At 44.0% G+C, this 13,897-nt stretch overlaps 1 protein-coding gene across 42 annotated transcripts in view; it reads left to right on the top strand.

Annotated features, from left to right (window-relative positions):
- DEPDC5 (DEP domain containing 5, GATOR1 subcomplex subunit) overlaps positions 1-13,897 on the top strand; it is a 166,778-nt gene that overhangs the window by 19,113 nt on the left and 133,768 nt on the right. For 40 of the 42 annotated variants that reach the window (XR_010578372.2, XR_010578375.1, XR_010578374.1 and 37 more), the window contains exons 8-10: positions 3,599-3,668; positions 9,361-9,439; positions 10,289-10,350. Coding sequence is in view for 27 of the 42 variants with exons in the window: in XM_074003906.1 (XP_073860007.1) it covers positions 3,599-3,668; positions 9,361-9,439; positions 10,289-10,350 (211 nt within the window). In the remaining 15 variants the exon portion in view is untranslated. Of the gene's footprint in view, positions 1-3,598; positions 3,669-9,360; positions 9,440-10,288; positions 10,351-13,897 lie in introns of those variants that run through there. The other 2 variants (XM_074003923.1, XM_074003919.1) reach the window with 1 other exon arrangement.

The following is a 13,897-nucleotide window of genomic DNA, read 5'->3' as shown; positions in this document are numbered from 1 at the left end:
CCCACCTCAGCCTTCGGAGTAGCTAGGACTACAAGTGCATGCCAGAGCGCCTGGCTCTTTTTTTTTTTTTTTCGTTTTGGTAGAGACAGGGTCTCACTATGTTGCTCAGGCTGGTTTCCAACTCCTGGGCTCAAACGATCCTCTTGGCCCAGCCCCCTAAAGTGCTGAGATTACAAGCATGAGCCACTGCAGCTGGCCACTTTTAGACTTTTAAAGGTCTGTCCTGATATTTGGCTCAGGCATGGTTAAATGTAAACTACAGTCTTCTATCTTTTCTCCAGAAGACTTACAGTATTTCTACACTGGATCAAAGATTACTTTCTTTTGCTGACTTCGTGAATGCCTGAGAAAAAAGATGCTTTGGGCCTACTATGAGAAAAATAAAGTATAGTCATTTGTATAGTTAAATTCATTGTAAATGGTCAAAGAATTTCTGTGCAATTAAACTTTCAATCTGATAATAGTTAAGAACATATGAGCTGGGTTTGGTGGTTCATGCCTGTAATCCCAGCACTTTGGGAGGCCGAGGCGGGTGGATTACCTGAGGTCATGAGTTTGAGACCAGCCTGGCCAACATGGTGAAACCCCATCTCTACTGAAAATACAAAAATTAGCCAGGCGTGATGGCAGGTGCCTGTAATCCCAGCTACTCCGGGGGCTGAGGCAGGAGAATTGCTTGAACCTAGGAGGCAGAGGTTGTGGTGAGCCGAGATCGTGCCATTGTACTCCATCCTGGGCAACAAGAGTGAAACCCCATCTCAAAAAAACAAAACAAACAACAACAACAACAAAATATATATATATAGTAGCAAAATCTTATTTCCTATTGACTGACATTTTGCTTTTAAAAAAATACCGTAAACCCTAGCCTGTTGGATCACATTGTAACTTTTTATTTTTATTTTTTTTTGAGATGAGTCTCACTCTTTCACCCAGGCTGGAGTGCAGTGGCGTGATTTCGGCTCTGCAACCTCTGCCTCCCAGGCTTAAGCAATTCTCCTGCCTCAGCCTCTCAAGTAGCTGTTATCACAGGCACCTGCCACCATGCCTGGCTAATTTTGTGTTTTTGGTAGAGATGGGGTTTCACCATGTTTGTCAGGCTGGTCGTGAACTCCCAACCTCGGGTAATCTGCCTGCCTCAGCCTCCCAAAGTGCTGGGATCACACCACCTCTGGCCACACCAAGCTTGTTTTAGAGGTCCTGTTAATGTGGGGTTCGGATGATTATAAACAGAGCTGACTGGTTGTGGTGGCTCACGCCTGTAATCCCAGCACTTGGGAGGCTTAAGTGGGCAGATTGCTTGAGTCTGGGAGTACAAGACTAGCCTAGACAACATAGTGAAACCCCGTCTTTACTAAAAATACAAAAAAATTAGCTAGGTGTGGCTGCGTGTGCCTGTAGTTTCACCTACTTGGGAGTCTGAGGTGGGAGAATCTCTTAAGCCCAAGAATTTGAGGCCACTCTGGGAGATAGCAAGATAGTAGATATGGGTTTTTACCACGTTGGCCAGGATGGGTTTCGATCTCTTGACCTTGTGATCCACCCACCTCGGCCTCCCAAAGTGCTGGGATTGCAGGTGTGAACCACCGTGCCTGACCTCCTTATTATGATATTAAATAAATACAAATCTCTTCTCAGGTCAGTCTTGTGACACTTGTTCATTCACAGATGTAACTGGGCAAAGGAGTATGAAAAACATCCCACTTGGTATAAGCCATAGGCCTGGTCCAGCCTTCTTCATTTTGGCATGGGGTAGACCCAGAGGGATTGATTGATTGTCCGGCATTTCCCAGGTAGCCTGAGCTGTAACTCATAGTACACAGCATTTTCTGGGCTTTTATCTGATTTTTGTCTTCCTTTTTTTTGTTTGCTTTTTGTGTTTTGTTTTTTTGAGACAGAGTTTTACTCTTGTTGCCCAGGCTGGAGTGCAGTGGCGCAATCTCAGCTCACTGCAACCTCCATCTTCCAGGTTCAAGCGATTCTCCTGCCTCAGTCTCCCGAGTAGCTGGGATTACAGGCGCCTGCTGCCACGCCTGACTAATATTTGTGTTTTCAGTAGAGGCAGGATTTCACCATGTTGGCCAGGCTGGTCTCAAACTCCTGACTTCGTGGTCCGCCCACCTCAGCCTCCCAAAGTGCTGGGATTACAGGTGTGAGCCACTGCACCCAGCTTTTGTCTCCCTTTTTTATGACTGATTGTTTAGGTGCAGCAGGTTGGGAGAAAGAGTGAAATTGGTAGAAGATAAGGGCTTGAGGGGGTTCACTGAGGGATGATTGATTACAGGGTGCTCAGCTAACAGCTACCACTGTTCTCCAGGATAGCATTTTGTGTTAATACCTGCTGTAATTCTGCTTCTTGCTAGTAAACTTAATTGAGCACCTCCTATCCTCGCACTGTCCTGAACAGTTTCTGCACATTAATCTAGTTTAATTTGAAAACAGCTCTGTAGAAGGCTGGGTGCGGTGGCTCATGCCTGTAAATCTAGCAGTTTGGGAGGCTGAGGCGGGCAGATCACGAGGTCAGGAGATCTAGACCATCCTGGCCAACATAGTGAAACCTCGTCTCTACTAAAAATACAAAAAATTAGCTGGACATGGTGGCATGTGCCTGTAGTCCCAGCTATTCAGGAGGCTGAGGCAGGAGAATCGCTTGAACCAGGGAGTTGGAGGTTGCACTAAGCTGAGATCACTCCACTGCCCTCCAGACAGGGTGACAGAGCGAGACTCCATCTCAAAAAAAAAAAAAGAAAAAGAAAACAGCTCTGTAGGGCGTAGGCTTCATTGTCTCTTTTGTTTTGTTTGTTTTTTTGTTCTGTTTTTTTGAGACAGTCTCACTCTGTTGCCCAAACTGGAGTGTAGTGGTGCAATCACAGCTCACTATAGCCTTGACCTCTGAGGCCCAAGTGATCTTCCTACCTCAACCTCCTAGGTAGCTGGGACTAGCATGTGTCACCACACCTGCCTAATTTTTTGTATTTTTTGTAGTGACAGGTCTCACTATGCTGCCCAGGCTGGTGTCAACTCCTGGGCTCAAGCGATCTGCCAACCTTGGCCTTCCAAAGTGTTGCGATTATAGGTGTGAGTCACCACGCCTGGCCCATTATCTCATTTTTAAAGATAAGGCCAATGAACCTCATGAGGTTACTATGGCCACTCACCTAGTAAGTGATACTCAGCTGAGATTCTTGCCTAGACCAGTTTCTCTCCAGGCTGGTCAGGTCTGAAAGCCATGCTGTTTCTGCCGTACTATTCACCTTTTTTTTCTTTTTTGAGACGGAGTTTCGCTCTTGTTGCCTGGAGTGCAATGGCATGATCTCGGCTCACCGCAACCTCCGCCTCCTGAGTTCAAGCGATTCTGCCTCAGCTTCCTGAGAAGCTGAGATTATAGGTACCCATCACCATGACTGTTTGATTTTTTTGGATTTTTAGTAGAGATGGGGTTTCATCATGTTGTCCAGGCTGTTGTCGAACTCCTGACCTCAGGTAATTCACCTGCCTCGGCTTCCCAAAGTGCTGGGATTACAGGTGTGAGCTACTGCACCAGGCATGTATTGGTTTCATGTAAGACTTGTAATAACTTGTGTGTGTATCCTTTCAGAGCACAGGCTGGTGAGCTGTGGGTTAAGAATGAGAAGGTCATGTGTGGTTACATCAGTGAAGATACCAGGGTAAGATTTATAAAATACATTTTTGGTTTTATCTCCCCATCCCATTATGGCTAAGTCCTAAAATCAAAAATAAAACAAGGGTGGGGCAGGACACCAAGGTGGGCAGATTGCTTTATCCCAGGAGTTCAAGACAAGCCTGTGCAACATGGAGAGGCCCACCTATACAAAAATTAGCTAGGCATGGTGATGGGTGCCTCTGGTCTCAGCTATTCAGGAAACTGAGGTGAGAGAATTACCGGATCCCAGGAGTTCGAGGCTGCAGTGGGTCGTGATTGCATCATTGCACTCCAGCCTGGGTGACATACAGCAAGACCCCGTCTCAAAAACAAACAAACAAAAAACACAAACAAAAATCTGATACGCTCTTGACTGCTACTGTTTGCCTACATGGAACTAGTAATATCAAGTTCTCTTGAAACTGTTTTACAGTTGAATGTCTCCAGTTTGGAATTGATCTTCATTTTCTTCTGAAGGGGTCTGTTTAATTTCAAATAGAAAGATAGAGTATCTGGCCTGCAGAATGCCATGCCCATTCACACATAGCAAAAGTTAAGCCCTATGGAAGATCATGTCATAAACTTGAAGAGAGACCTTTGCCAATGAACGTTACCCATGCTGGTAAAACCGTATGTCTGCCTTTGCTCGTTCCCATCTCCATGCCTTCTCTGAGAGCAGTCGTTTTCAACCAGGGGTGATTTTGCTCCCTTCAGGGGTCTTTTGACAATGTCTAAAGACATATTTGGTTGTCACAACTGAGGGGTTGTGAAATTGGCATCTAGTGAGAATCCTGCTAAACATGTTACACATCCAGAGCAGGCCTCCAGAGCAAAGAGTTATCTGGCCCAAAATGTTAATATGTTGTAGGGGTTGTCTTGTGCATTGCAGAATGTTTAGCAGCATCCCTGGCCTCTACTCACTAGATGCCAGTATCACCCACCACCCTTTACCCTACAAATCTACAAGTTATGACAGCCAGAAATTTCTCCAGACCTGCCAAATGTCCCCTGAGGGGTAAAATCACCCTTGGTTGAGACCCAATGTGCCCTTAGAGGGAACCACTCTACGAACCTCATTTTTGTAATTTCCTATTGTTTACATTGGATGTATTTACATTGTTTGTAAATATATGTATGTTTTGTGTGTGCGTATACACATGACCCAATTAATTGCCAGAGTACTCACCATAATCGTGCCTTTGCTTTCCTGCAAAGGTATCTGAATAGTGAGACTTAGCTATTTTATAAATGTTGGGGTGAAGAGTATTCCAGGCAGAGGAAACAATTTTCAGAAGTCAGTGTGGTGGAAGTATTGCAGACAGGCAGGGAGAACAATGTTGGTGAGGAGATAGGCAGGTTCCAGCCAGTTCATGTGGGGCCTTCAAGGTGGTTAGAACCAGTTTAGAGTTTTTCTAAGGAGAATTAGAATCCACTGATGGGTTTTAAGTGGCAGAGTGATACTTGAATTATGCTTTTAAACGATCACTTGTATTTTGTTGAATAAAACCCTCCAAATCACCGGCTCTAATGGCCAAAGGTCAACTTTTCTCTGTCATGTAAAAGAAATCATGGGTATGTAATTCATGGTTGGTACAATAGTGTCACCATTATTGGTGTCCTTGTGTCTTATTGTTCTGTTATCCTCAGGGTAGGGCTTCCATGTCCACCTAGAGCTGATATAATCATATCCATACTCCAGGCAGAGGAGAGAGGAAGGAAAGAGAGACGAGAGGTGTATCGCCCCACCAAGTCAGCTTCCTTTATGGACACAACACTTCCATTTAAAGCTTACAGGCCAGATTTTAGTCACTTGTAGCTGCTATGGAGGCTGGGAAGTTTTGTCTTTTGGTTGGGTCTCTTGCCTTTCAGAACAGAATCAGAAGAAGGGAAGAATGGATAGGCATTTAGCATTAAGTGCTGCAGCCCTTCTGGCTCTGGTATAGAGAGTTGTTTCCAGGGTCAAGAGTAAAACCAGATAAGTGAGTTAGAAGACCCGCTATAGTCTAGCAAGAAAATGGTGGTATGGACTAAGGTGAGAGCTGTAACAGTGGAAGGATGTGGGCAGGTATGAGACACATTTCTGGATAGGGTCTACAGAACTTGCTTGTAGATTGGATGTGAGGAGTGAAGGAAAGAGAAGGACTGAACAGCTAGGTAGATGGTGGTGCCATTTATGAGATGGGGAAGACAGGGAAGAAGCAGGTTGGGGACATTAGGAAGCTCCATTTGGGAGAAGTCTGTTGGACACCTGAATGGAGGAATCACTAGAGGCAGTTGAGTCTGGAGTTCTCTTCATCACTTCTCCCATGTGTTGTTCCCCACTGCCCCCCAGTGTCCTCGCCACGCAAACCACTCATTGTTCCCCAACATGCTATCTTCTCTCTTGCCACTATGTCTTTACACATGCTGCCCTCTGTAACCTGAGGTGCCTAGACCCTGCGTTTCCCCTTCCCAAGCCACTCATCCAGGTCTCAGCTCTAGTCTTAGGATTCCCTGCTTCTGGAGAGCCTTCCTGGTCCACCAGGCTGAAAGTACCTCCATGGCACCCTGGATCTGTGCACTCATTAGCAGTTCCCACACTGCGGTAGGTGCGCTTGCTTGTGTGCCTTGTCACTGGACTGTGAGCACCCTCAGAGCAAGGATGCATCTTTAACCTTTATATGCCAAAGTTCTCTGGCATGTCTACTGGCACCTAGTAGTCTCTCAAATGTTGGTGGAGTGAAATATTAGACAGGCTTCATTGCCTCAAGAATTCATCATCTGGGCCGGGTGCAGTGGCTCACACCTGTAATCCCAGCACTTTGGGAGGTCAAGGTGGGTGGTTCACCTGAGGTCGGGAGTTCGAGACCAGCCTGACCAACATGGAGAAACCCCATCTCTACTAAAAATACAAAATAAACCGGGCTTGGTGGTGCATGCCTGTAATCTCAGCTACTTGGGAGGCTGAGGCAAGAGAATCACTTGAACCCAAGAGGCGGAGGTTGCCGTGAGCCAAGATCACATAGAGTGAAACTCTGTCTCAAAAAAAAAAAAACAAAAAACCAAAGAATTTATTATCTGATTAGAGAAACAAGACTTCCAAATTTTCTTTTTAATTAATTATTTTTGAGATGGGGGTCTTGTTGTGTTATTCAGGGGTCCTTCCTGGGCTCTAGCAGGCCTGTTTCAGTATCTGGGATTACAGGCACATGCCACCACACCCATCAGAAAAACACGAGTTTATTTTTATTGTATTTATTTATTATTATTATTATTATTTTTGAGATGGAGTCTCGCTGTGTCACCCAGGCTGGAGTGCAGTGGTGCGATCTCAGCTCACTACAACCTCCGCCTCCTGGGTTCAAGAGACTCTCCTGCCTCAGCCTCCTGAGTAGCTGGGACTACGGGCACTTGCCACCACACCTGATTTTTTATATTTTTAGTAGAGACGGGGTTTTACCATGTTGGCCAGGTTGGTCTTGAACTCCTGACCTCAAGTGATCCGCCCACATCAGCCTCCCAAAATGTTGGGGTTACAGGGGTGAGCCACCACATCTGGCCAAAAAAATATTAAATAAGATGAGGCTGGACATGGTGGCTCATGTCTGTAATCCCAGGACTTTGGGAGGCCAAGGTAGGGGGATTGCTTGAGCCCAGGAGATTGAGACCAGCCTGGGCAATAGAGGGAGAACCCATCTCTCAAAAGAAAATTTAGCTGGGCTAGTGGCCCACACCTGTAATCTCAGCTGCTTGGGAGGCTGAGGCAGGATGATCACTTGAGCCCAGGAGTTTGATGTTGCAGTGAGCTATGATGGTGCCACTGCACTCCTACCTGGGAGACAGAGTGAGACCTTGTCTCTACAGACAGACAGAGGAAAACAACTTTAATTATAAGAACCTTGCATATTTATTATTATAACTTTTAGACAATATAACCTATATTTCTGTTCATTTCTCTGAATTTTTTTTTTTTTTTTTTGAGACAGAGTCTCATTCTGTCGCCGAGGCTGGGGTGCAGTGGTGTGATCTTGGCTCACTGCAACCTCAGCCTCCCGGGTTCAAGCGATTGTCCTGCCTCAGCCTCCCCAGTAGCTGGAATTACAGGCGCTCACCACCATACCTGGCTAATTTTTGTATTTTAGTAGAGACGGGGTTTCGCCATGTTGGTCAGGCTGGTCTCCAACTCCTGACCTCAGGTGATCCACCTGCCTCAGCCTCCCAAAGTGCTGGGATTACAGGCGTGAGCCACCGTGCCTGGCCAGGAGCTTCAGTCTTTAAGGAGCAGGTCTCTGATGGACTAAAGGAGTGTTAGAGATTTACATTTTACGTTCCCTCTAAACTTCTTTAGAGCCTTGTGGAGGAAAGGCTCTGTGGTATAGCACACAGGGCTAGAAAACCACTTATGCTTTTCATTGAGGCAGTCTGAGAGTAATGGAAGTACAATGTGAGTTATAATTTATTAGACTGGCAACTCATCACCTGGCACATCTTAGCCCAAGTTCTGTCTTCGTAATGAGATTTCCATAACTTTCCCAGGTAGATTCACTGCCCTTTCCCCTGCATTTCTTGTGTAAATGTTCATAGAACCTTTGTATATGCTGGAATGTTTTGCATGTTTTTATCTTGTACTGTAAGCTCCTAGAGGATAGGGAACAGATCTTCTTTTCACTGTCTCTGAAACAGGACTCAGAGTAAGAGTTCAGTAACTATTTAAATGAAACAAAGAAAGCTTCGATGAAGTTTGCTGTTAGAGGTCCCAAGTCATGGCCCCAAGCTGTGGCTCATGCTTGTAATCCCAACACTTCAGGAGGCAAAGGTGGTAAGAGGTGAAGCCAGCTGGACTTTCTGGGTCGAGTGGGGACTTGGAGAACTTTTCTGTCTAGCTAGAGGATTGCAAATGCAGCAATCAGCACTCTTTGTCTAGCTAAAGGATTGTAAGTGCACCAATCAGCATTCTGTAAAATGGACCAATCAGCACTCTGTAAAATGGACCAATCAGTAGGACGTGGGCTGGGACAAATAAGGGAATAAAAGCTGGCCACCCTAGCCAGCAGCCCAACCCGGTCCCGTTCCACGTGGAAGCTTTGTTCTTTTGCTCTTCACAATGTATCTTGCTGCTGCTCCCTCTTGGTGAGCAAAGGTGGTCCATGCCACCTGTAAGAGCTGTAACACTCACTGCGAAGGTCTGCAGCTTCATTCTTGAAGTTAGGGAGACCAGGAACCCACTGGAAGGAACCACCTCTGGAGACAGTGTGAGGATTGCTTGGGCCCAGGAGTTTGAAACCACTCTGGGCAACATAGGGAGACTGCCTCTTTACAAAAATACAAAAATTTTGTGGCCTGGGGATGCACTCCCATAGTCCCACCTACTCGGGAGGCTGCAATGGGAGGATCATTTCATCCTGGGAGTCTGAGGCTGCAGTGAGCTGTGATTGTGTCACTGCACTCAGCTTGGGCGGCAAGAGTGAGATCCTATCTCAAAACAAAGGAAAAAAAGAAGTCCAACATCGCGGGATTCTTTTATCATTGCTTTAAAAAAAAATTGTGGTTAAAAAGCCTATCACAAAATTTACCATCTTAACCATTTTTAAGTGTATAGTTCAGTAGTGTTAAGAACATTTATACTGTTGTGAAGCAGATCTTCAGAACTTTTTCATCTTATAGAACTGAAACTCTATATGATATTGCTTTTTAATACAATTGTGTTTTTATTTCAGGTGGTGTTTCGTTCTACGTCGGCTATGGTTTACATATTTATTCAGATGAGCTGTGAAATGTGGGATTTTGATATTTATGGTACTATTTGTAATGCTGATTGTAACTGCTAAGGGGAGAATTTTCTGGAACTACAAATGCTAATTCATGAATGCCCAGGGTCCCCCACATCATCTTCTAACAAACTTTAAATATCCTTGTGAGAATAATCCTATTTGGAGGTTAGAGTGTTTTCTCGTTCTGAAGATACACTGCTTTTTTCAATAATCAAATTTTTTTCAAACTACATTTTACGTTGAAGCCACAGCCTGTTAGTAGTGAGGCAGATATTAAATTTGGCTTCAAAAAATAAATAAATAAACTTGGTGTCTTAGAAAGTTGAGAATGAAACCACTTTGTACATCTGGCTGTTATGATCTTGTAAGATGTACAAAACAGGCTGGGCGTAGTGGCTCATGCCTTGTAATCCTAGCAGTTTGGGAGACTGAGGTGGGTGGATCACCTGAGGTCAGGAGTTGGAGACTAGCCTGACCAACATGGGGAAACCCTGTATTTACTAAAATTACAAAAATTAGCCGGGCGTGGTGGCAGGTGCCTGTAATCCCAGCTTCTTGGGAGGCTGAGGCAGGAGAATTGCTTGAATCTGGGAGGCAGAGGTTGCAGTGGACCAATATCACGCCACTGCACTCCAGCCTGGGAGGCAGAGCGAGACTCTGTCTTGGAAAAAAACAAGAAACAAACAAACAAAAAAGATGTACAAAATACACCTTTTTGGTCCCCTTTCTTAGAGAAGAAATTGCAAGCAATTTACTTAGGGAATTGCTTAGAGAAAAATTTACTTAAAGAAGAAATTTAGTTAGAGAAGAAATTGCAAACAAGAAATAAAGATTGTGCTCATGTTCTCACCTTCTTTTCATTGTTTCTTTTCAGGGGATTTGTATTTTGAGAAAGCTGTGAATGGTTTCCTTGCTGATCTATTTACCAAGTGGAAGGTACATTTCTTCTTACACACTAAGTCTCATTATGTAGACGTTACCCAATACAGATTTTAAAAATGCACTGTTTTTGTTAAATTGCCCTAAATTTAGCGATTTTAGCTAAAACCCAGACTCCAGATTTAAATTACCCTAATAATCTCAATTTATGAGAATTTATGAAAAACACAAAGCTAGCATCACACTCAATGGTAAAAGACTGAAAACTTTCCCCCAAGATGAGTAACAAGGTAAGTATGCTTGCTTTTGCCACTGGTATTCAACATTATACTTACTAGAAGTTCTAGACAGACCATTTAGGCAAGCAGAAGAGATAAAAGGCATCCAAATTGAAAAAGTAGTAAAACTATTTCTATTCACAGATAATATGATCCTAAATGTAGAAAATCCTCAAAATCCAGAAAGTAAGTGTGAGAGCTAGTGCGTTCAACGAAGTTTCAGGATACCTAATCAACACACAAAATAATTGTGTTTCTATATACCAGCAATAAACAATATGAAAGAATAAAATACTTAGAATACTTTACCCTACGAGCTGTAAGACTGGTCCACTAAAATCTATAAAATATTGTGAAAGGAGTTAATGGAGACCTGAGTAAATAGTAAGATAAGCTGTGTTCACAGATAGAAAGACTCAATATTGTGCATTTGGCAATACTACCCAAAGCAGTTTACAGTTTAGTGCAGTTCCTATCAAAATACCAGTGCCCCCCTTTTTTTTTTTTTTTTGCAGAAATAGAAATGCTGATCCTAAAATTCATGTGGAATTGCAAGGGATCCCGAATAGTCAAAACAATCTTGTAAAAGGAGAACGGGGCCGGGCGCGGTGGCTCACGCCTGTAATCCCAGCACTTTGGGAGGCCGAGGCGGGCGGATCACAAGGTCAGGAGATCGAGACCACAGTGAAACCTCGTCTCTACTAAAAATACAAAAAATTAGCCGGGCGCGGTTGTGGGCGCCTGTAGTCCCAGCTACTCGGGAGGCTGAGGCAGGAGAATGGCGTGAACCCGGGAGGCGGAGCTTGCAGTGAGCCAAGATCGCGCCACTGCACTCCAGCCTGGGCTGGGCGACAGAGCGAGACTCCGTCTCAAAAAAAAAAAAAAAAAAAAAAAAAAGGAGAACGAAGTTGGAGGACTCTCACTTTCTAATTTCAAAACTTACTAAAACCCTCAATCATCAGAATAGTGTGATATGACGTAAGGTTAGATATATAGATCAATGGAATTGAATTGAAATCAATCCGTACATGTATGGTCAGTTAGACAAGGGCATCAAGTTCTTTTAATGAGAGAAAGAATATTCTCTTCAACAAATTATTCTGGAACAACTGAACGTCCATATGGAAAAGAATGAATTTGAACCCTCACCTCAAATCATATATGAAATGGAACCAAAGTGAATCAAAGACTTAAATATAAGAGCTAAAATTGGCTGGGCGCGGTGGCTCACAACCTGTAATCTCAGCACTTTGGGATGCCAAAGTGGGCAGATCACTTGAGGTCGGGAGTTTGAGACCAGCCTGGCCAACGCGACGAAACCCTGTCTCTACTAAAAATACAAAAATTAGACCAGGCATTGTGGTGGGTGCCCTGTAATCCCACTACTCAGGAGGCTGAGACAGGAGAATCACTTGAACCTGGGAGGTGGAGGTTACAGTGAGCCGAGATTATGCCACTGTACTCCAGCCTGGGCAACAAAGTGAGACTCCATGTCAAAAATAAATAAGTAAATAAAGAGCTGAAACTATAAAGCTGAGCCAGGTGTGGTCGCTCATGGGAGGTGGAGGTGGGCAGATTGCATGAGCCCAGGAATTCCAGACCAGCCCTGGCAATATGACAAAACTTTGTCTCCACAAAAACAAAAACTTAGCTGGGTGTGGTGGCTAAAAAAAAAAGAAAATAAAGAAGAAAGAAGAAAGAATTTTTTAAAGTTTTATTTTTATTTTATTTATTTATTTATTTATTTTGAGACGGAGTCTCACTCTGTTGCAGTTACCCAGGCTGGAGTGCAGTGGTACGATCTCAGCTCACTGCAACCTCCGCCTCCCACGTTCAAACAACCTGAAAAAAAGAATTGAATTTTTTTTAAGAGACAGGGTTTTACTCTATCCTGTCACCTAGGTTGGAGTGCAGTGGTATAATCATAGACTGTAACCTCAAATTCCTGTACTCAAGGTATCCTCTTGCCTCAGCTTCTTGAGTAGTTGGGACTATAGGCATTTGCCAAGACAGCCAGCTAAATTTTTTCTGTTTTTAGTTTTGTAGAGACAGGGTCTCGTTTTGTTGCCTGGGCTACTCTTGAACTTTTATTTTCATGTGATTCTCTCACCTGCCTGAATTCTCCACCTGTTCAATTCTCCTGCCTCAGCCTCCTGAGTAGCTGGGATTACAGATGCCTGCTATCATGCCCAGCTAATTTTTTGTATTTTTACTAGACAGAGGGTTTTACCATGTTGGCCAGGCTGGTCTTGAACTGCTAACCTCAGGCGATCCGCCTGCCTCAGCCTCCCAAAGTGTTGGGATTACAGGCATGAGCTGCCGCACCCAGCCTAAACAGTTTTATTTTATTTTATTTTATTTTATTTTTTGAGACAGGGTCTCACTGTCACCCAGGCTGAAGTGCAATGGAGCAATCATGGCTCACTGTAGCTTTGACCTCCTGGGCTCAAGGGATCCTCCTGCCTTAGCCTGAGTAGCTTGGGACTACAGGCGTTTGCTACCACACCTAGCTAATTTTTTGTACTTTTTGTAGAGACGGGGTTTTGCCATGTTGCCCAGACTGGTCTCAAACTCCTGAGCTCAAGCAGTCGCCCACCTCGGCCTCCCAAATTGCTAGGATTACAATAGAACTACCACGCCTGGCTGGGAAATTCATATAACCTTGTTCTTAGATATAACACCAAAAGCACAACCTCCAAATTAAAAGCAGATGAATCAGACTTCAAAATTAAAAACTTTTATTCATCGACAGACATTATCAAGAAAGTGAAGGGGCCAGACGTGCTGGCTCACACCTTTAATCCCAGCACTTTGGGAGGCCGAGGTAGGAGAATTTCATGAAGCCAAAAGTTCCAGTAGCCCAGGCAACGAAACGAGACCCTGTCTCTACAAGAATAAAAACAGAAAAAAATAGCTGACTGCATTGGCAAATGCCTGTAGTCTCAGCTACTCAAGAGGCTGAGGCGAGAGGATCCCTTGAGCACAGGAATTTGAGGTTACAGTACGATTGTACCACTGCACTCCAACCTGGGTGACAGGACAGAGTGAGACCCTGTCTCTTAAAAAAAAAAAAGAAGGCAACCCACAGAATGGGAGAAAATATTTGCAAATGATCTTCTGATAAAAGTCTGTTATCCAGAAAATACATAGAACTTCTATAACTCAAGAAAGAAAAGAAAAAACCCTAATTGACAAATGGGCAAAGGCTGCCCCATTCTCCATGATGTGATTATTTCACATTACATGCCTGTATCAAACATCTCATGTACCCCACAGATATAAACACCTACTATGTACCCATAAAAATTAAAAAATAATTAAAATTA

This window comes from Macaca fascicularis, chromosome 10, assembly GCF_037993035.2.
Source record: "Macaca fascicularis isolate 582-1 chromosome 10, T2T-MFA8v1.1".
Taxonomy (NCBI): Eukaryota; Metazoa; Chordata; class Mammalia; order Primates; family Cercopithecidae; genus Macaca; species Macaca fascicularis.
Note: the sequence above shows the minus strand (reverse complement) of the source record. Positions and strands in the feature narration are given on the sequence as shown.